At 44.1% G+C, this 20,996-nt stretch overlaps 1 protein-coding gene across 7 annotated transcripts in view; it reads left to right on the top strand.

Moving 5' to 3' along the window:
* Positions 1–20,996, top strand: part of LOC130291676 (extracellular matrix protein 2-like) — a 100,993-nt gene that overhangs the window by 77,255 nt on the left and 2,742 nt on the right. For all 7 annotated transcript variants that reach the window (XM_056540755.1, XM_056540762.1, XM_056540757.1 and 4 more), the window contains 2 exons: positions 13,539–13,678; positions 17,588–17,914. In XM_056540755.1, the coding sequence (XP_056396730.1) occupies positions 13,539–13,678; positions 17,588–17,914 (467 nt within the window). The remainder of the gene's footprint in view (positions 1–13,538; positions 13,679–17,587; positions 17,915–20,996) is intronic.

The raw sequence follows: 20,996 nt of genomic DNA, 5'->3' as shown, positions 1-20,996 counted from the left end.
GACTGATTCAGTCGGTGCTGGCCGCACTTGGAATCTCCGGGCGGAAATTTTCTGCCCGGAGATTCCGTAGTCTGAACCTAGCCTAAAGGTCTATTGACACGACAGAATTTCCGCTTGCGGAATTCCGCCTCAAATTAAAGCCCATAGACTTCTATGGGATTCTGCACTCCCATTCACACTTCTGAATTTCTGCTTACAGAATTTTTGTGAAATTGGTGCAGAATCCATGCAGAAATTCCAGAAATGTGAATTGGAGTGCGGAATAGGAATGTGAGACGAAATTCTGCAAGCGGAATTCCACAGGCAGAAATTCTGCATGTGAATATACCCTTAAGCTTAGTTCACAATGTGGGCAGAATTTCTGCTGGAGATCAAGCCAGCGGCACTGGGACCGCGTGGACTACATTGCCGTCCCCATAGATGTTAATGCATATCTGAGCAGATCTTCAAGAAGATCCACCCAGAAATGCATTGCTGTCTATGGGGACGGCAATGCAGTCCGTGCGGTCTTAGTGTCGCTGGCTTGATCTCCGGCAGAAATTCTGCCCAGAAATTCTGTAGTGTGAACTTAGCCTAAGTCTGTGGAGCACGTCTTCTGCAATATGTTAGACTGAGCAGCGAGCCTGGGAATAAATGTACAGATACACATTTTTCCTAGCTATATCTAGAGATCGGTGATGGTCTCAGCCCCTAGAGCTCTACCTATCAAAACTTTCTGGAAACCCATACATTACAAGTGTAGTGGAACAAGTGGTCAATGTCTTGGCAATCGGAGACACTTGGTCAATGTGTCTTGGGGCAGCTACCAGAGGGACTTTAAAGGGGTACTCCGGGGAAAACCTTTTTTCTTTTAAATCAACTGGTGGCCGAAAGTTAAGCATATTTGTAAATTATTTCCATTAAAAAAATCTTAATCCTTCCAGTACTTATTAGCTGCTGAATGCTACAGAGGAAATTCCTTTCTTTTTGGAACACTGATGACATCACGAGCACAGTGCTCTCTGCTGACATCTCTGTCCATTTTAGCAACCATGCATAGCAGATGTATGCTAAGGGCAGTATGGTGGCTCAGTGGTTAGCACTGCTACCTTGCAGTGCTGGGGACTTGGGTTCAAATCCCACTAAGGACAACAATAAATAAAGCTTTATTATTATTATAATAACGTCAGCAGAGAGAACTGTGCTCGTGATGTCATCAGAGAGCATTCCAAAAAGAAAAGAATTTCCTCTGTAGTATTCAGCAGCTAATAAGTACAGGAAGGATTAAGATTTTTTAATAGAAGTAATTTACAAATATGTTTAACTTTCTGCCCCCAGTTGATTTAAAAGAAAAAAGGTTTTCACCGGAGTACCCCTTTAATTGAAAGCGGATAATGTTAATACAAGACATATGTCATTAGTAGCCATAGAGTGAGTGCACTATAATTTGTCCAAAACTAAAGTAAAGCAAGGGGTCCGGCACTGCAGTCCAAACTAACGGTCTATTACGGAGACCTGGGGAGTTGTTCCGGGGGTACACTCCAATATAGAAAAGCAACAGCATACAATTCAGAAGAAAAGAATGGATGCACTCACCCGGGTCTTTAACTTACAGCAATCTTTATTCCAAATTCATAAGAGTGATAAAGCGGGGAGACGCAGAAGAGCAGCCTTGCAGCAACAGAACTGTTTCCTGCGCTTGCAGCGCAGGAAACAGTTCTGTCGCTGCGAGGCTGCTCCTCTGCGTCTACCCGCTTTATCACTGTTATGAATTTGGAATAAAGATTGCTGCAAGTTAAAGACCCGGGTGAGTGCCTCCATTCTTTTCTTCTGAATTGTATGCACTATAGTTTGTGTCTTAGGACATCTGTATGGTGGCACATAGAGTCACAGGACTGATCCTTTAAAGGGGTACTCCCGTGGAAAAAATATAAATTGATATATTTCAGGTTACTATCAATGTCACATTAAAGGGGTACTCCCGTGGAAAACTTTTTATTTTAAATCAACTGGTGCCAGAAAGTTAAACAGATTTGTAAATCACTTCTATTAAAAAAATCTTAATCCTTCCAGTACTTTTTATCGGCTGTATACTAAAGAGAAATCCAAAAAAGAAATGCATTTCCTCTGATGTCCTGACCACAGTGCTCTCTGCTGACCTCTGCTGTCCATTTTAGGAACTGTCCAGAGCAGCATATGTTTGCTATGGGGATTTTCCTCTGCTCTGGACAGTTCCTAAAATGGACAGCAGAGGTCAGCAGAGAGCACTGTGGCCATGACATCAGAGGAAATGCATTTCTTTTTTGGATTTCTCTTTAGTATACAGCCGATAAAAAGTACTGGAAGGATTAAGATTTTTTTAATAGAAGTGATTTACAAATCTGTTTAACTTTCTGGCACCAGTTGATTTAAAATAAAAAGTTTTCCACGGGAGTACCCCTTTAATGTGACATTGATAGTAACCTGAAATATATTAATTTAGGCAGATTATTAAATAAATGCACTGTACAGACATTATATAAAATGTTTTGATTTTTTTTTTTTTTTTTTTTTTTATATCCCCACCCTCCCTCGCCCCGGTAGTGGAACAGTAATACGTAGTACAGGTGCCAAAATCTGCAGTTATTCTTTGGTTGTCAGATTTTATTTAGGATTCTTAGTTTCTTAGCACAGGGAGCTCTTTGACAGAATTGCTGTTTGTGTAGAGACTTTGAAGCAATATAGAATGGAAAGTGCTGGTTTTGTCCTTGTTCCCCTCTAACCTCAGTCTGAGCAAACGCTCCACCTGGCTGCTCAATGTTTGTCAAGGGATCTATCCAGGATGGGGTAAATTACGTGGCTATTTCCTTCTTTGGCCCTGACTTGTTCTTTTCCCTAGGATCATACCCGTCATGGCTGTGATTGGATTTTCTTCAGAGTAATTTAGAAGGACTTGGAACATTGCTTGTTGAATCTCAGGCTTCCAGAAAGTAAATCAAGAGTGGTGTGAAAATAGGTTCTGACTGTTTGAGTATATGAGCTTTGATGGTACATTCACAGTCTTCATCTTTTTATAATATGACTATAAAGCCAAAAATATCAGGACCACAGAACATGGGTCATCCTATAACCTAGCCTAAAGCTTATAGGTCTCAGTGCAAAATCTGTAACAGCCCCATGATGTGCTATTTATTATTCTTACTTTTATTTGGCAGAACGAGGGGTCTCCGTGCCCTCTCAGGCACTAGGGCCTCGGTGTGTCTGCTACCTCAGCAAAATCTATAACCAAGCCACTGCAATGACCATTCAGGGTGCGTTCACACGCTCTTTGTTTTTGCGGGTTTTACGATGCGTATTTGAAAGGGGCGGGCTCTTCTCGGCTGTCCATAGCAGATTGTCCGCGGCGGAATTTACGCTGCGGAAAATCCGCCGCAGTCCCTACTGACTTCAATGGGGCTTGCGGCGGATTTTCCGTAGCATAAATTCCTCTGTGGAAAATCTGCTGCGGATAGCCGAGTAGAGCCCGCACCCTTTCAAATACGCAGCGGAAAACCCGCAAAAACAAAGAGCGTGTAAACGCACCCTAAAGGGGTATTTCGGCTTTATACATCTTATCCCCTATCCAAAGGATAGGGGATAAGATTTATGATTGCTGAGGACCCCCGCGATCTCGGGGCAGCCACTGGCATTCTGTGCCGGACGTTGTCTCCGAGATGGGGATGTGATGTCATGGCCACACCCCCTAGTGATGTCACACCACACCCCCTCCATTCATGTCTATGGGAGGGGGCGTGATGGGCTGCACCGAGATCATAGATCTTATCCCCTATGCTTTGGATAGGGGATAAAATGTATAAAGTCAAAATACCCCTTTAACCACTTGCCGCAAATAGACATTCATTAACATCCATTTGCGGCTCCCGAGGTATGGCGCACATCATACCCGGTGGGTCCCAGTTGCTATAAGCAACCGGGACCCACAGCTAATGCCGGACATCGCCGATCGGGCTGATGCCCGGCATTAACCTTTTAGACGGGTTGATCAAATTTGATTGACGCGTCTAAATGAAAGTAAATAATGCCGCTTAGCTCAGCGGTGCTGTTCGGGACCACCGCGGTGAAATCGTGGTGTCCCGAATAGCTTGCAGGACGCAAGGAGGATCCCTACCTGTCTCCTCGCTGTCCAATTGCCGAATGACTGCTCTGTGCCTGAGATCCAGGCAGGGGCAGTCAAGTGGCGATAACACTGATCAGTGTTATGCTATTGCATAACAGTGATCAGGGAATTCAATCAGTGTGTGCAATGTTATAGCCTCCTATGGGAGCTATAACATTGCAAAAAAAAAAAAAAGTCTAAAAAAAAAAAAAAAGTGAATAATGATTTAACACCTCCCATAATAAAAGTTTGAATCACCTTTTCCCATTTGAAAAAAATATATAAAAAATTCATCACAAATAAAAATAAAAACATATGTGGTATCGCCGCGTGTGTAAATGTCCAAACTATAAAATTATATTGTTAATAAAACCGCATAGTCAATGGCGTACACATAAAAAAATTCCAAAGTCCAAAATAGCCTATTTTTTGTCACTTTTTATACCATTAAAAAATGTATAAAAAATCGCTTTTTTTTTTTTCAATTTTGCCGCACAAATAATTTTTTTCTGGTTTTGCAGTAGATTTTGTGGTGAAATTATTGATGGTATTACAAAGTAAAACAAAAATAGAGAAAAAGACGCAAATCCACACATTCACAATTTGTATTTTGATCTACTTGCTTCTCAGCATAAATTCAAACACAAACAGGTTGTTAGTATACATTTTGATCAAAAAGTTAAATTGTTGGCGCAAAGAACAAGCCCTCATATGGATTTTTAGGTGGAAAATTTAAAGTGTTATGATTTTTAGAAGGTGAGGAAGAAAAAACAAAAGTGCAAAAATGAAAAATCGCCAAAGAGGGAAGGGGTTAAAGGAGAACTCCAGTATATAAAAATTGTCCCCCATAATGCCGGCAGTAAAAAAATAAAGATGTACATACCTTTCTCCGCTCCCCCGGGGCCTCCAGTAACCAGCTCCGGTCTCCTCCTCGTACCTCTTCCTGGTTGCTGGTGGTCGGCGAGTCATACTGCGCTCAGTCAATCACCGGCCGCAGCGAAGTCCCGGCTCGGCCGGCGATAGGCTGAGCGTCAGTGTGACGTTTTTGGCCCCGGCAGCAGGTGCCAGTGTAGTGTAGTCGGGACTTCGCTGTGGCTGGTTATTGGCTGAGTGCAGTATGACTCGCCGACCACCAGCAACCAGGAAGAGGATCGCGGCGGAGACCGGAGTCGGTTATCGGAGGCCCTGGGGGAGCGGAGGAAGGTATGTACATCTTTATTTTTTTTTACTGCCGGCAGTATGGGGGACAATTTTTATATTCTGGAGTTCTCCTTTAATTAAATCATACTGATAATAATGATACTTACATATTCTCGATCCGTGCTTTCCACCGATATTCTTCTTTATCTTCATAAGGAGCATGGAGCATTCCCAAGCCCCCCCCCCCCGTAGACAATGACATCCATCTTCAGTCTTGAGGGAAAGAGCTTCCTCCCCCGGTGCTGAATCTTCTATGCTGCAGAATAAAGCTCCACTCTGCAGCATAACACCTTTCCTTCGCTGTGAAATCTCTCTCACAAATAGAGAGATTTCACTTCATGGCGGCTGCGCATGGAAGAAAGGTGTTCTGCTGCAAAGTAGAGCTCTATTCTGCAGCATAGGAGAATCAGCACAGTGGAGGTAACACTTCCTCTGAAGATTGAAGATGGACGTCACCATTTACGGGGGGCTTAGAATGGCTCCATGCTCCTGGTTAGCATATGAGGAAAAAGAAGGAAATCACTGGAACGAAAGCACGGATCGTGGATCGGTAAGTATCATTTTCATCTGTTTCACCCCCACTATGAGGCTATACTGATAGGTTAGTGCGGGTGATACTGATGACTGATTCCCTTTTAATGAACAAAATGTTTAGGCTAACTTCCTCCAAGGGCACAAAGGGGGGAAAGCATAACTTCCTCAGCACCACTGAAAGGTCCCAATGGGGAACTTGATATAACTTGACAATCTGCCACAATCTTCAGAGATCTGTGGATATGAACTGCCGACAGGTGGGTTCATCTTTGCCCAATTCTAGAGCAATCCCACTTCCTTGAGAAGAGGTTGAGATTTTGTGCCACCCTGTTTGTTTATATAGAGTACAGATGGCATGTTGTCCAACCTTATTCTGATGGCATGTCCCTAGATCAGTCCTCAGCCAGATATCTCTGTCCTTGTCTTAGACTTCCCTGTCCTGCTCCAAACTCCTCTGCCCTCTACCCTCCAGACTCCTCTGTTCTTCCCCAGACACATCTGTTCTGCTTTTAGACTCCCCTGTCCTCCTTTAGACCCTTCTGTCTCTCCCTCCAGGCTCCTCTGGCCTCCCCTAGACCTCTCTGTCCTCTGCTACAGGCCCTTTTGTCTCTTTAAAGACTCCTCTGTTCCCCTTTTACAGAATAATGCCCCTCCCCCCCCACAACCCCTCTGCCCCTCCTTTCAGACTCATCTGGCCCCAACCTTTATCTGCAGCCTCTATGCAGCCCCCAATAACCACCACTCAGCCATGTAGTCCAGCCCAGCCACAAAGTGACAGCGATGTTGCGAAGTAAGAATTCGGGGGCTACTGGTGCTGTTAGTAAACTGACTGAATCTCACACCTGGGTATCCTGTGGATAGGGGATAACTATCTGAATGGCAGTAATTCTCTATGAGAGCCATGGTGACCACCGAATGCTGTAAACTATCTCTGGCATCTCCCATACTGAAGGAATTAAAGGGGTATTCCAGGAAGAAGAAAAAACTTTTTTCTTTATATCAACTGGCTCCAGAAAGTTAAACAGATTTGTAAATGACTTCTATTAAAAAAAAATCTTAATCCTTCCAATAATTATCAGCTGCGGAAGTTGAGTTATTTTCTGTCTGGCAACAGTGCTCTCTGCTGACATCTCTGCTTGTCTCGGGAACTGCACAGAGAAGAAGAGGTTTGCTATGGGGATTTGCTTCTACTCTAGACAGTTCCCGAGACAGGTGTAATCAGAGAGCACTTAGACAGGAAAAAAACAACTCAACTTCAGCAGCTGATAAGTACTGAAAGGATTAAGATTTTTTTAATAGAAGTAATTTACAAATCTTAAGCAGCAAATGCTCGACCCACCACTCCATTCTAATGGGAGACTCCGATCCCTGTTCTTGATATCACGGGGGGGGCCCTAATGGTCAGACTCCCCATGATTATATAGTTATCCCCTATCCTGTGAAAAACCCCTTTAACATTTCACCTCCAGTTGTCCCCCTGTATCTGTTTCTCTCTGTCAATGCTTTGTACTTTGCATCTACTTGAGAACATAAATCTCAAATTAGTTTTGACTGTATTATACAAAATGATGGAAGAATAGATCTGGGCAGGAATGGGTGCACATTTAGTCCTAATAAGTTTCCACCTTGAGCCCTTTTGTCTCCACCAGCTCCTTTTCACATTGAAGATCAAACCTTAAGCCCAATACATTTAACAGCTTAGGCCATTATATCTGCCGCCCACCACATCTTAAATGACATGACCTTTTTTTTAAATGATACCTATACCAAGTACATATTCTGCGTCTGGATAAATGTGGGACTGTCACTCACATGCTGGTAATAAACATAATCATTATGACTTCTACTGAAATAATGGCTGTGTAGGATCTCGCTCTGTGACTCATTCCATGTCTTTATCCTGCATTTACTTTTAGCTTATGATTTCTTATTCTGTTCTAAGAAAAGGATGAGGATCCCACCACATGTCTCTGGAATGATTTCAATGAGTGACAGTGACTTTGATGATGGGGTTTGAGTGGGACTGTCCACCATTGCTATTATACAGAAGGTTTAAATGGTGCTGTATTTAGAATCCTTAAAGTGAATGTCCCCTATATTTTACTAAATACAGTAGGATTCAAATTTCCTCATATATCTTTACAGAAGTCAGAGCTTCATTTTCCTGACACACAGCTCCAGATTCCCTGCATAGATAAAGATTCAAATACATTTTAACTGCCTGCAGCCGCCACTAGAGGGAGCTTAATGCATACTGCTTATACAGTGACCCCTCGAACTACGATGGCCCCGACATACGATCATTTCAACCTGCGATGGCCTCTCAGAAGGCAGCATCAACATACGATGCTTTTGTATGTCGGGGCCATCGCATAAACGGCTATCCGGCAGCACAGACTGCTTCAGCTACCGCCGGATAGCCGTTTACGGTGCCCCGTGTGGTCCGCTGACAATCCTCAGGGCTCCGGCGCGTCCTCTTCGGGTTCCCTGCATCGTCAGCACTCTCCATCGACATCATCACGTCGCTGCGCACGCCGTCCCGTCATCCAATAGGAGCGGCGTGCGTAGCGACATGATGGCGGCGACGGAGAGCGAGGATGCTGGGGAAGCAGAGGCCTTGCCGGAGCGTCAGGGACACCTCAGGGACACGGCGACAACAATGGACGGCGACATCCCGGGCAGCGGTGACGGTCCGGAGCAGCGGGGACAGGTGAGTACAACTTCCTCTAACAGTGGTCTTCAACCTGCAGATCTCCAGATGTTGCAAAACTACAACACCCAGCATGCCCGGACAGCCAACGGCTGTCCGGGCATGCTGGGTGTTGTAGTTTTGCAACATCTGGAGGTCCGCAGGTTGTAGACCACTGTCCTATTCTTTACATTGCACAGATCCCTCAACATGCGATGGTTTCAACAAACGATGGTCCGTTTGGAACGGATTACCATCGTATGTTGAGGGACCACTGTACTTTGGGTGGTCTTACTGCGAACCTAACGCTAATAGCCCTCCTACACCTCTATACACAGGGCCGGTTCGGCCTATAGGCAAAATAGGCAGCTGACTAGAGCGCCCTCTTGATGGGGGCGCCGCTCTGCACACTACAAGAAAGTTAGTAGTCAGCTAAAATCTGAAGCCCCTGCTCACCCGAAGCACCCACCTAGCCAGCACCACCATGTCACACCAATAATTACAGGTAATTAAGGTAATTACATGAAAAGGAGGTTTGTTACAGTGTGTCATCCCAGTAGTAAGGTGATTACATGAGGAGGAGGTTTGTTACAGTGCGTCACCCCAGTAGTAAGGTGATTACATGAGGAGGAGGTTTGTTACAGTGTGTCACCCCAGTAGTAAGGAGATTACATGAGGAGGAGGTTTGTTACAGTGTGTCACCCCAGTAGTAAGGAGATTACATGAGGAGGAGGTTTCTTACAGTGTGTCACCCCAGTAGTAAGGTGATTACATGAGGAGGAGGTTTGTTACAGTGTGTCATCCCAGTAGTAAGGTGATTACATGAGGAGGAGGTTTGTTACAGTGTGTCACCCATTGTAGTGAGGTAATTACATGAGGAGTAGGTTTTTTACAGTGTGTCACCCTAGTAGTAAGGAGATTACATGAGGAGGAGGTTTGTTACAGTGTGTCACCCTAGTAAGGTGATTACATTAGGAGGAGGTTTGTAACTATCTGTCACCCCAGTAGTAAGGAGATTAGATGAGGAGGGGGTTTGTTACAGTGTGTTACCCCAGTTGTAAGGTGTGATGTCCCAGTACGGGATATGTTCCTACAGTCCTGTCAGGTTGAGTCCCTGTACGTCCTCAGGGCTCACCTACAGTGTTCCCCCATAATGTGAATAGGTTCTATATTAAGTGCAAAGAATTTGAATTGGGTCAAGTGATTGTTAGCCACATGATAATGTTTGTCACATGTTTAAGTCATAAGTTTGTTACCCAGAGAGCACCAGGTGACCCGCAGTTGGCCTACGAGCGCCTTGCTCAGCCCCCTTTATAGGTACTACAATCTCTCTCTTGTGTTTCACTTTCTGCTGAGGTCAAGTTAATATACACAAATAGTTCAATTAGGCACTTCTGCCTATACCCCTACTTGTAATTTGCATAGTGCTTAGGGAAAAATAATGGACTTATAAGTTGGATGTACATAATTTATCAACTTGTATACTTAGTATACCCAAAAAAACACAAATTAAAAAGTATAAATGTTATTGAATATTCCACATAAACACATGTATAGTGCTCAATAAAATACAGAAGACAAATAGCCAGGAGGCCACTCATGTAACACAAGAGTATACTCCACAGTAGAAAAATAGAACAGCTTAGTAGTGATACCTAGGACCACCAAAAAATTGGGATATAGCAATAGCAATGCAATTGTATAAAATGGAATAATTCCACATGTAGATGTGTTGATAATACAATTAACCTTAAAGGGGTATTCCAGGCAAAACCTTTTTTTATATATATCAACTGGCTCTGGAAAGTTAAACAGATTTATAAATTACTTCTATTAAAAAATCTTAATCCTTCCAATAGTTATTAGCTTCTGAAGTTTTCTGTCTAACTGCTCAATGATGATGTCACGTCCCGGGAGCTGTGCATGATGGGAGAATATCCCCATAGGAACTGCACAGCTCCCGGGACGTGAGTCATCAGAGAGCAGTTAGACAGAAAACAACAACTCAACTTCAGAAGCTAATAACTATTGGAAGGATTACGATTTTTTAATAGAAGTAATTTACAAATCTGTTTAACTTTCTGGAGCCAGTTGATATATAAAAAAAAAAGTTTTGGCCTGGAATACCCCTTTAAGGGCATGGGGGGAGGAAAAAACATGCTGAAGGTAAAACCACTATGGGTTGTGCATCCTAACCAACTCCACAATGTGTAAATTGCCAATTATGGGATGACCAGCACACATATGAAATAGCGCTTTTGTAACTCACCCATGCGGTACATGCAAGTGTGCTCCCGGACCCCGAGCGCTGTTTTGGAGATCATGGTGGGTCCCAGCAGTCAGACCGTACCAATATTCTTTAGATAATCAATAACACCAGATCAGATTAAAAAAATGGGATCCAACGCCATCACAGCAGTTCTAAGTCCTCCGTAAGGGCAGCTTTGTGTGGGAGACAGCCCCTGACAGTGGTGTCTCAATGTCTCTACCGAAGCCGGCGATGGTTGAAATGACCACATTTGTTTCTGAAACGCGAGTCATTTTGGCCCTTTCGAACTTCCAAAGTGATGTCACAACCTAGAGCATGACATTTTAACAGCACTGATTGGTTGTGACGCCACCTCTGCATACAACACGGTTTATACTCTCACTCTCTCCCACCTTGCATTGATGGCTATATATAGTGTTTTTTGTCATTGTTTATCTATGAGTGGTATATAGGGGAACCAGTAATCCAATAGCAGCATAAACAAAAATAGGGTGTTTTTCACCTCAATTAGGGAGGACAAGTAACCAAGTGCCAGTATATTTTACATACACCTCAATACCACGCAATGTCTTAATAGTAGGGAATGGTAACTTAGCTACAACACTCTATAGGGATTGGGATCTGTAGGGTTGTCAATTTCGAGGGGAATATTTGGCCCCTGGAGACTGACAACCCTACAATCTATATAGCTTTCCAGCAGCCTGACTTCTTTATTGAGTGAATTTTTGTGGCCAGCGCAGGTCCTTTAGTTGTAGCCAAAGTAATCAACACATGGTCCTGGTTGGTGATTATCTCCGATGCCAACTGGCGCGTCTTCTCCTGTAACTATGTGTGGACGTACAATACATGAGTGCGCAGAAATGCAAACAGTCACGCTGGAGTCTACAAACCACAAGAACTAGAAAAGGATTCTTTCTTTCACAGGGGAAAGCATTGTACTATTTTCTTTGGACAGTAGGAAAACACGCATCCTTTTAGAGTCAAAATAACAGTGTCTACGTCTCCCATGATTTCTCACCAGAAAGCCAACATTGCAGTCTGGATTTTGACAGTATCCTAAGAAAATAATTTTGTATACTTTAACATTTGAGGTAATATGGTGAAGGCAACTGTATATTTGGGGTCTGGTTCTATAAGCCTTTAGACACATCTCACATTTATGGCAGAAGTGTAATTTAATGTTTATGTGCCCCAGGGGTGCATTCACACCACGATTTCTTCATCCATCTGCCGGCAGGGAAAGTGACTCCGGTTGGCTCATTTTTGCACCATATCAGTTTTATTGGATACAGTGCAAAAATCCGGTATGAGATGCGGCGAGGACGTGGCAGCGGCTGGTTTTGAGACTTCCTCACCGGATCCGGCAGCCGTATGAAGAAATTGTAGTGTGAATGTAGCCTAACAGTCTCTTCCTCCACTTAACATATGCCATTTACAATACTGGTGCCTTCCTGCAGAGAAAAGGGGCCTTTGGGCCCTCTCAGGCACTAAGGATTGGGTATGACGGCTACTGATCGGCTACTCTGATTCACAAATGAGGCATAATTATGGAAGCATTGTACAAGCTACGTAGTTGAAAGGGCCCAATGTCAAAATTAAAATGGGCCTCTTTTTGGTACTAGTTGTTACCACCAAAGCCTTACCCCCTTAGACAACAAGGGCAAATGGTTGAGCCAGTCTTCCCTGATCCTTAAATGGGCACTCCATTGGCCAGCATTCAGAACATTTAGTTCCAAACACTGTGTGCGCGCTGCAGAGGTCGGCCACGCCCCCTCATCACGCCATGCCCCCTCATTGCAAGCCTACAGGAGGGGGCGTGGCAGCCGCCACACCTCCTCCCATAGACTTGCATTGAGGGGCGTGGCTTTTCATCACGAGGGGGCATGGCCAAACGCTGGCCAGTGGAGTACCCCTTTAAGTGGTAGACTCTGTTGAGAGAGCATCTTTGCACAGATTACCAGCTCTCATACACTTTAGTAAAAACCTAGACGATTTTGGCAGGACTGTGCAATTCTTTTATGTATATTGGGGCCCCCTGCCTCTCCCTCAAAAGATGATAAAGAGGGAGAGAAGGGTTAGGCATGTTGATTTTAAACTAACCCTTTTGTCTTCCAGAGCTTTCTGGCACCAGCTTACCTCCCCTCTCCTCAAAACACGTGAATGTTTGGCAAAGGCGAATGTTCATATGTAATATAGTGAACAGGAGAGATAGCTGTTGGCTGATCGAATGTTTGGCTGACAGCTATTGAAGGTGTATGGGTGCATCAAAAAAATGTGGGCAACCAGGGCTGTGGCCCTATCTACAGAGGTTATCGTAGCTTTATCAGTTGCCGCTATGGTACATATGACCTTGTTCGGGAGCCAAATTGGATTGAACCCTACCTCTATTACGATATACATACTATGTATATCAGGGTGGTCTTTTCCTGGTAGAATAATCTGCATGTGTGAAATAGCGGCCGTCATAAGCCTTGCCAATGAATCTGGAGATCCTCATTCTAAAAGAAACACAGGCAATAGAACCACCCAGCTGTATCGCTTCCATCCATAGGGGCTGACCCTAAGTGGATTTGTGTATCTCAATTGCACTTTTTCATTGTATCTGAATTCAATCAGAAGAGATGTAGCTATTACATACTAGCGGCAGCTCCCCGAAAACACAGGCCTCTTAATACGTGACAGATGTCCGTTCACAGATCACATATTGAGATTAACCGTTTTGTCTGGCACAGGAACTGCATTTAGAAAACAACCGCATTGAAGTCGTATCGGAAGGGATACTCAACAAAACCCTCAACCTGAGTATTATCGTCCTGAGTAACAACAGACTTCAGGAAGACCGCATTGCCCCTCGGGCCTGGATTCACCTTATGTGAGTATGAGTATGAGTTCTCTCTATACTAGAACTAAATAAAGGGCAATAAGCAGCAGATAAATAATGAACATATTTTTAACGTCAAGTCACATCTGGGACCCTTTACCATACTTGACTTAATGCTACTAACCACAACGGGGAGGGGGGTAGTAATTTATTAAAGTAAGTATGCCAGTGTAAGTGGCATAAAAAATACCGCAAATAAAAAAATTAAACTTTTAGCAAAAAGCATAAATGTGCAATTTTTGGGAGTGTTTTACGCTCTGCCCCCTTTTTCAAAAGGTGTGTGGGATATAAATGGGTATTCCATGAATTTTTTTTCTTTGACTATGCTACAGGGGCTGTAAAGTTAGTGTAGTTCATAATATAGTGTCTGTACCTGTGTGTGACGGTTTTCTCACAATTCTTCTGTGATTTTCACCCCAATATTTATTTTTAACAGCATACAAAATGACTGTTGTCTCAGATTTTTCCCAGCTTGCAATGCGGCCGAGACCTGACTCACTAGTCAGCTGATGACAGGGAGCCTGTCTGCTTCAATGGGTGGAGGGATCGCTTGGTGAGAGAGGAATCAATCTACAACTAATGCAACAGCTGTAGGCACCCTGATTGAAAACCACAGGTCTTTTGAATGGATGCAGCTCATTTGTGTTTCAATGGGTGGGGTGGCTGATGTGTGGGAGGGAGGAAAATGGAATTATGGGATTTGTAGTCAAAAAAAGAAAACTGAAACAGGAAATACAAGTTCACAAAAAGCTAGCCACAGTGTTATGGTAATCTCACAGCATAGTCATTTAGCCCCAAGACAAGTGCAGATCCTTCCTAAGCATGTCCATTACTGTCTGCCAGGTATGTACTAAAATCACCTTATGGTGGATAATTCCTTAAACCTAAAGTGGGCATGGCTCCTAGCTGGCATAGATTTCAGTCTGTGGTGTACACAGATGCGACAAATTTATTAAGAGGCACATTCCTCTTAATACGTCTCTTATTAACTTTCTAGCAACTTATACTAACCTAGATTTGTTACAGACTGTCCTCTTTACGCTATTTTGTTAGCCACAGCTGAGTTTACATGTAGACATATTGGGGGAGATTTATTAAAACTTTTCCAGAGGAAAAATTGACCAGTTGCCCATAGCAACCAATCAGATCGTTTCTTTCATTTTTCAGAGGCCTTTTCAAAAATGAAAGAAGCGATCTGATTGGTTGCTATGGGCAACTCAGCAACTTTCCCTCTGGGCAGGTTTTGAGAAATAAAAACAACTCATATTAAAGCCTTTCATGTTATACAAAGGAGCCCTTGCGGAAATTTTTCGTAATGTTAGTCATGTCAATTTTTTTTTTTTTTTTTTTTAAAGAATTTTCTGTTGAAGGAATTCTAGTGGGGATCCAAACGCTGCCGCGGCCCCTCCACGCATCTCTATGGGAGAGGCAGCCTTCATGCATCCCCGCCTCTCCCATAGAGCTGTATGGAGGGGGCGTGTGGTCGGCCTTAGTGAGGTCGATGACGCGCGTATTAGCCATGTCAATGCTGGGACCCCGTACGGGAGATTGCGGGGGAGTCCCAGCGGATAGGGGATGAGTGTCTAACACTGCAGTACTCCTTTAAAGGAAACCTTAGAAAAACAACCCTGTCCATATGCCCTATTAGGACATACGGACATCATGATGCCCCCATATCTTTGGTACAGTAGAGAGCCACAGTTTGAACTGCTCCCACTCTTTTAGGACTTCATCTTACTTGATGATAAGGACTGATAATGTAGAACAGTGGTCTCAAACTGTGGCCCTTCATATGTTGCAAAACTTCAATTCCCAGCATGCCCGGACAGCCGTTGGCTGTCCGGGCATGCTGGGAGTTGAAGTTTTGCAACATCTGAAGGGCCACAGTTTGAAACCGCTAATGTAGAATAATTGCTGCAGGGAAAGCCCATCACCAGAATACATTGGCCGGCATTTATCATTGTAGGTGTAAGTGAAGCATTTATCATTGTAGGTGTAAGTGAAGCATTTATCATTGTAGGTGTAAGTGAAGCATTTAGCATTGTAGGTTTAAGTGAAGCATTTATCATTGTAGGTGTAAGTGAAGCATTTATCATTGTGGGTGTAAGTGAAGCATTTTTTACACCTTTTTTGTGTGTGCTGGTAATGTGTAGGAGCAGTAATTTTATTAAATGGTCACAGAGCATTTTATAAATTTTGTGCAGGTCACATTTTCTGAAATTACCCTCTTCACATACACCAAAAAGCTAAGCTAAGTCTGGGCTGGTGTAGCTTTAGAGACTTTTCAGTGGTTCTGCGCCTTTTTGGCTCCTTTTCACAAAAAGGCGCAGTTCATAAAACCCTTCCGTATCATGTGTATTGTCAAAATCAGTGGATTGCAAAATCAGCAAAAATGTGTAAACCAAAAGGTTCAAAAAAGGTGCATATAAACCCTGCCTGTGTCTTTTTTAGGCACAAAAAACAGTCTAAAGACAATGATAAATGTCGGCCATTGTCTGGGAACTACAGCTGTTACCAACCTACCTATTCCAAATTCACCATATGAAGATTCATGTACCATTTAGACTCTTTTAACCAGTACTGTTAAAGCTCTTATAAGTACTTTATCCGTTATGAGGATATTATCACCATCTAAGGCATAATGTGGGAACAACTCAAAAACCCATTAGTGAAAATAAAAATTTGAATAAAAAACAAAAAAAACAAAAACATAAGCAAAGTGTATGAAAAAGATGGTATTTCCAGCAGCTTATAAAAGCCCGGGCCCAGGGCTAGTGCAAGGATTTTTGCCACCCTAGGCGAAAGCTAATTTTGCCTCCCCCTTGACCCCACCCATTGTCTCCACCTCCACCTTACTACTGGGGTGACCCACTGTAACAACCCCCCCCCCTGATGTAATCACCTTACTACTAGGGTGACACACTGTAACAAACCCCCTCCTCATGTAATCAACTTACTACTGAGGTGGCACACTGGGTTGGCGGAGAGGCGGCTGTTATGAGATGCAAGCGCTGTCGGGATGCTGGATGGACCTCAGAGAGGAGTGCTGCGTGCATTGGTGCTGTGCTCTTTACAGACTGAAGAATGTTAAAGAATAGGGGATAAGATGCTTGATCACGGGGGGCCCGCCACTGGGCCCTTGCGCGATCTCCCTGCAGCACCCGCATTATGTACGGCGCTGCGTCTTGAGGCTATGAAACCGGAAGTTTTCGGGACCGGAGACGTGACGTATGAAGGGTAGGGGCATGACGTGACGTCACGAGGGGGGGCGTGGCATTATGTCACGTTTTCAGTGCCGATAACTTCTGGTTTCCGAGCCTGGAGATGCAGCTCCGCACATAAAGCGGGTGCTGCAGGGAGATCGTGGGGGGTCCCAGTGGCGGGCCCCCCGCGACCAGGCATCTTATCCCCCTTTAATACCCCTTTAATTATTATGGTTCGGGGTTGGCCTCAGAGAGAAGTACAGACCTCCTCTGACAGGACATTATTATGGAAGGGGGGAATTGCGTTTGTGTAGGGGGAAGTGGTGCTGTCTGTGAGCAGGTGGTTAGGAATCCTGGCTGGCTATGTTTCTTGTGGCGAGCAGAGCAGCACTCCCCTCAAGAGGACGCTCTAGGCTGTTGCCTATTTTGCCTATAGGCAGAGCCGACCCTGCCCTGGCCTCAATGTCCAAAGTATAAACTTGGCAGGAAACCTGACAGAGTCTTCTTACTTCCAAAGTGATCTTCTAGAGGAATGGTTCTCTCAAGGATGATGACCTATATGCATAATATATGACAGAACTGGAAATCTAAGAAATGCCGTCATAAGAAATAGGTGGTGCCAACATCTAGGTGATGGAGAGGCCCATTTGGTTCATACGCCTAATATCAAGCTGAACGTCCCTATTTGTCTCCTCAGGAATGTGGAATCTCTCGATTTGTCTCATAACCGCTTGGTTCATGTTCCCTCCTTTTTGCCCCGTGGAGTAAAGCAGCTGATCCTACACCACAACCAGATTGAGCTTATTCCCGGCTACGTATTTGCTCACATGAAACCTGGGCTGGAATTTCTTCATCTGTCACACAATAACTTAAGAGATGATGGTGTTCATGCCGTGTCGTTTTTTGGCCTCTACAAATCCCTCAATGAACTTTTGTTGGACAACAACTACTTTCAAAGCATTCCACGTGGTATCCTGAATTTGAAATCCTTACAGGTTCTCCGTCTTAGCCATAATAAAATAAGGTGAGATGCATCTGAATATTATGTTTTTTATTTCAATATTTTTTATGAGTATGATTTAGGTAACATATCAGAATCGAATTGTTCTCAACTTGGATATGTCTGGTGAATAAAGGGGCAGCACACCTTCCTGACCGCCATTCCATTTACAAGGGGAGGCCCTCGCCGTGGATAGGTGAAGAGAGTGGTTTATGGGCAAATCCCCTTAAAGTGGTACTCTGGTGGAAAAAAAATTTCAGAAATCAACTGGTGCCAGAAAGTTACATTGATTTGTAAATTACTTCTATTAAAAACATTTAATCCTTCCAGTACTAATCAGCTGCTGTATGCTGCACAGGAAGTTCTTTTCTTTTTGAATTTCTTTTCTGTCTGACCACAGTGCTCTCTGCTGACACATCTGTTCATGTCAGGGACTGTCCATAGCAGGAGCGAATCCACATAGCAAACCTCTCCTGCTCTGGAAAGTTCCGGACGTGGACAGAGGTGTCAGCAGAGAGCACTGTGGTTAGACAGAAAATAAATTAAAAAAGAAAAGAACTTCCAGTACTTATCAGATGCTGTATGCTTCAGAGGAAGGATTAAGTAGAAGTCATTTACAAATATGTTTAACTTTCTGGCACCAAATGATTTAAAAAAAAAAAAAAAAACATGTTTTCCACCGGAGTGCCCATTAAACAAATTGTCTTCTAGATGGTGGTTCCTCACATGGAAGATGGCCAGCAAGTATGGAGTATGATGGAACTAAACATCTATCTATGATGGAATATTTAGTCTTGATAAAGGGATGGTCATCCTAAAGAAGTGGTCTTTTAAAGAGGTTTTACAATGTTTTTCTGTGACATTATAGCACATTAAATATAGACTCTAGGAAAGAATAGAATGACAAGAAATGATCCAATGATCTGAATTTTAAAGGGGGTTTAATGCTGAAATGATTGATGGCGTATACTCAGGATAGGCCATCAGTTACTTATCGGCACAGCCAGAATTCCTGCAGATCAGCAGCTCAAGAAAACCGAGGTGTCTCTCTCTACACCTTGAGCTGGGCCGTAAGCCAAGCTGTAAGTCACTGTCCATTGTAGAGTGGTGGAGCTAAGTTACAGCTGCTCCATTCACATTTCTTTCAATAGGAGCTGAGCTGCAGTAACCCAGCGCCACCACTACAAAATGAATGGCGCATGGCTTCTGGCTCCAGCTGACTTGCGGAGATGGCAATCAGCAATTGGTGGCCTACCCAGACCTAGTCATCAGTTGTTTTAGGGAACGTTCCCATTTGGCGTATGCGCAAAATCTGCAGCAGCGTCGGGAAATACGCTGCGTATCCCTTGCTCACCATACACACAAGGCTTTCCGGGGGGGGGGGGGGGGGGAGACCTATGTGTGCAGTAAGTTTTGGAGGCGGGGCTGTGTGCTGGCGTGACTGTGACACGCGGCTCGCCTCCAAAACTCACTGCACACATAGGGCTGCCGCTGGAAAGCCTTGTGTGTATGGTGAGCGAGGGATACGCAGCATATTTCCCGATGATGCTGCAGATGTTGCGGAGCGCGAAATGCGCTGCATATACGCCAAACGGGAACGTGTCCTTAGACTAGAAAACAACGTTAAAAGGGGTACTCCACTGCTAGACATCTTTTGGAGAGGGGATAAGAAATCTGATCACGGGGGTCCCACTGCTGGAGCCCCCACGATCTCATGCATCACCTGGCGTCTAAACAAACGTTGGGTTCCTCCGGCAGTGGTCGTGATTAGAGATGAGCGAATTTACAGTAAATTTGATTCTTCACAAACTTCTCGGCTCGGCAGTTGATGACTTATCCTGCGTAAATTAGTTCAGCCTTCAGGTGCTCCAGTGGGCTGGAAAAGGTGGATACATTCCTAGGAAAGAGTCTCCTAGAACCGTATCCACCTTTTTCAGCCCACCGGAGCACCTGAAAGCTGAACTAATTTATGCAGGAAAAGTCATCAACTGCCAAGCCGAGAAGTTCGTGACGAATCAAATTTACTGTAAATTCGCTCATCTCTAGTCGTGATGTCATGACCACGCCCCTCATGAGGTCACGCCACTTCCCCTCCATTCATGTCTATGGGAGGGGGTGTGTCTGCCGACATCCCTTCCTCCCATAGATATGAGAGGCCGACACGGCCTCCAGCTCCGAGCGTTCTGAACTAAATGTTCAGAACGCTGGAGCACCGGAGTACCCCTTTAAGAGAAGTCAGAAAGTATTTGAGAACGTATCGAAACCATGATCCCCTCTGAGCTTCAGTCAGTCCATTGTACAGAAGTAGATCAACGCGTGAGAACGAACCTTTATCTAAGGCGGGGTTCCCATTACGTTTTCCCCCATAACGGGAGCGCGTACGGCAGGGGAGAGCTAAAAACTCGCGCTCCCATATGCCTTTCTATGCGCTCCCGTATGTAATTCATTTCAATGAGCCGACCGCAGTGAAACGTTCGGTCCGGTCGGCTCATTTTTGCCCCGTATGCACTTTTACAACCGGACCCAAAACCGTGGTTACATACGGACTACAAAGCGGTTGAATGCAAATTATGCCCAGTCATCAGTCATCGCAGGTTGCTAAGATATTTACTGTAGTGTTATGCATTGGGATTTCTAATGGGAAAGCCAGAAAAGTGTCTCACATACGGCATATTGAATTCTGAAACTCTCCATATACCTTCTATGTGCACATGTATGTAGGATACTACTTGCTCTTTTATAGGTTTATGTTTTAGTGCTCTGACGAAAGAAGAAAAAGTTGCCTCTACGTGTCCAGCTGTGACCGACATTAACTATGGAAACCTTAGGGGTCCAGCAAAACATGATATACTGGGGTCAATGGCCTGGAGTGTGATGCACCAAACACATGGTTTATGGAACATTTTTGGATTATAATAGTAATTTCTTTAGCAGAAAAAGTTTACCAAAGTTCACCTAGAAGAAGCTCTGGAGAAGCAGATTATGTGGGTTTATGAGAGGGCCTGAGGGTTGTTCCCCTACTGACCATACATTGACAGTCTATCCCTGTGTATCCCAACCAGGGTGCCTCCAGCTGTTGCAAAACTACAACTCCTAGCATGCCCGG

This window comes from Hyla sarda, chromosome 9, assembly GCF_029499605.1.
Source record: "Hyla sarda isolate aHylSar1 chromosome 9, aHylSar1.hap1, whole genome shotgun sequence".
In the NCBI taxonomy this organism is placed as follows: Eukaryota; Metazoa; Chordata; class Amphibia; order Anura; family Hylidae; genus Hyla; species Hyla sarda.
The sequence above is the reverse complement of the archived record's forward strand: the minus strand, read 5'-3'. Positions and strand labels throughout refer to the sequence as shown.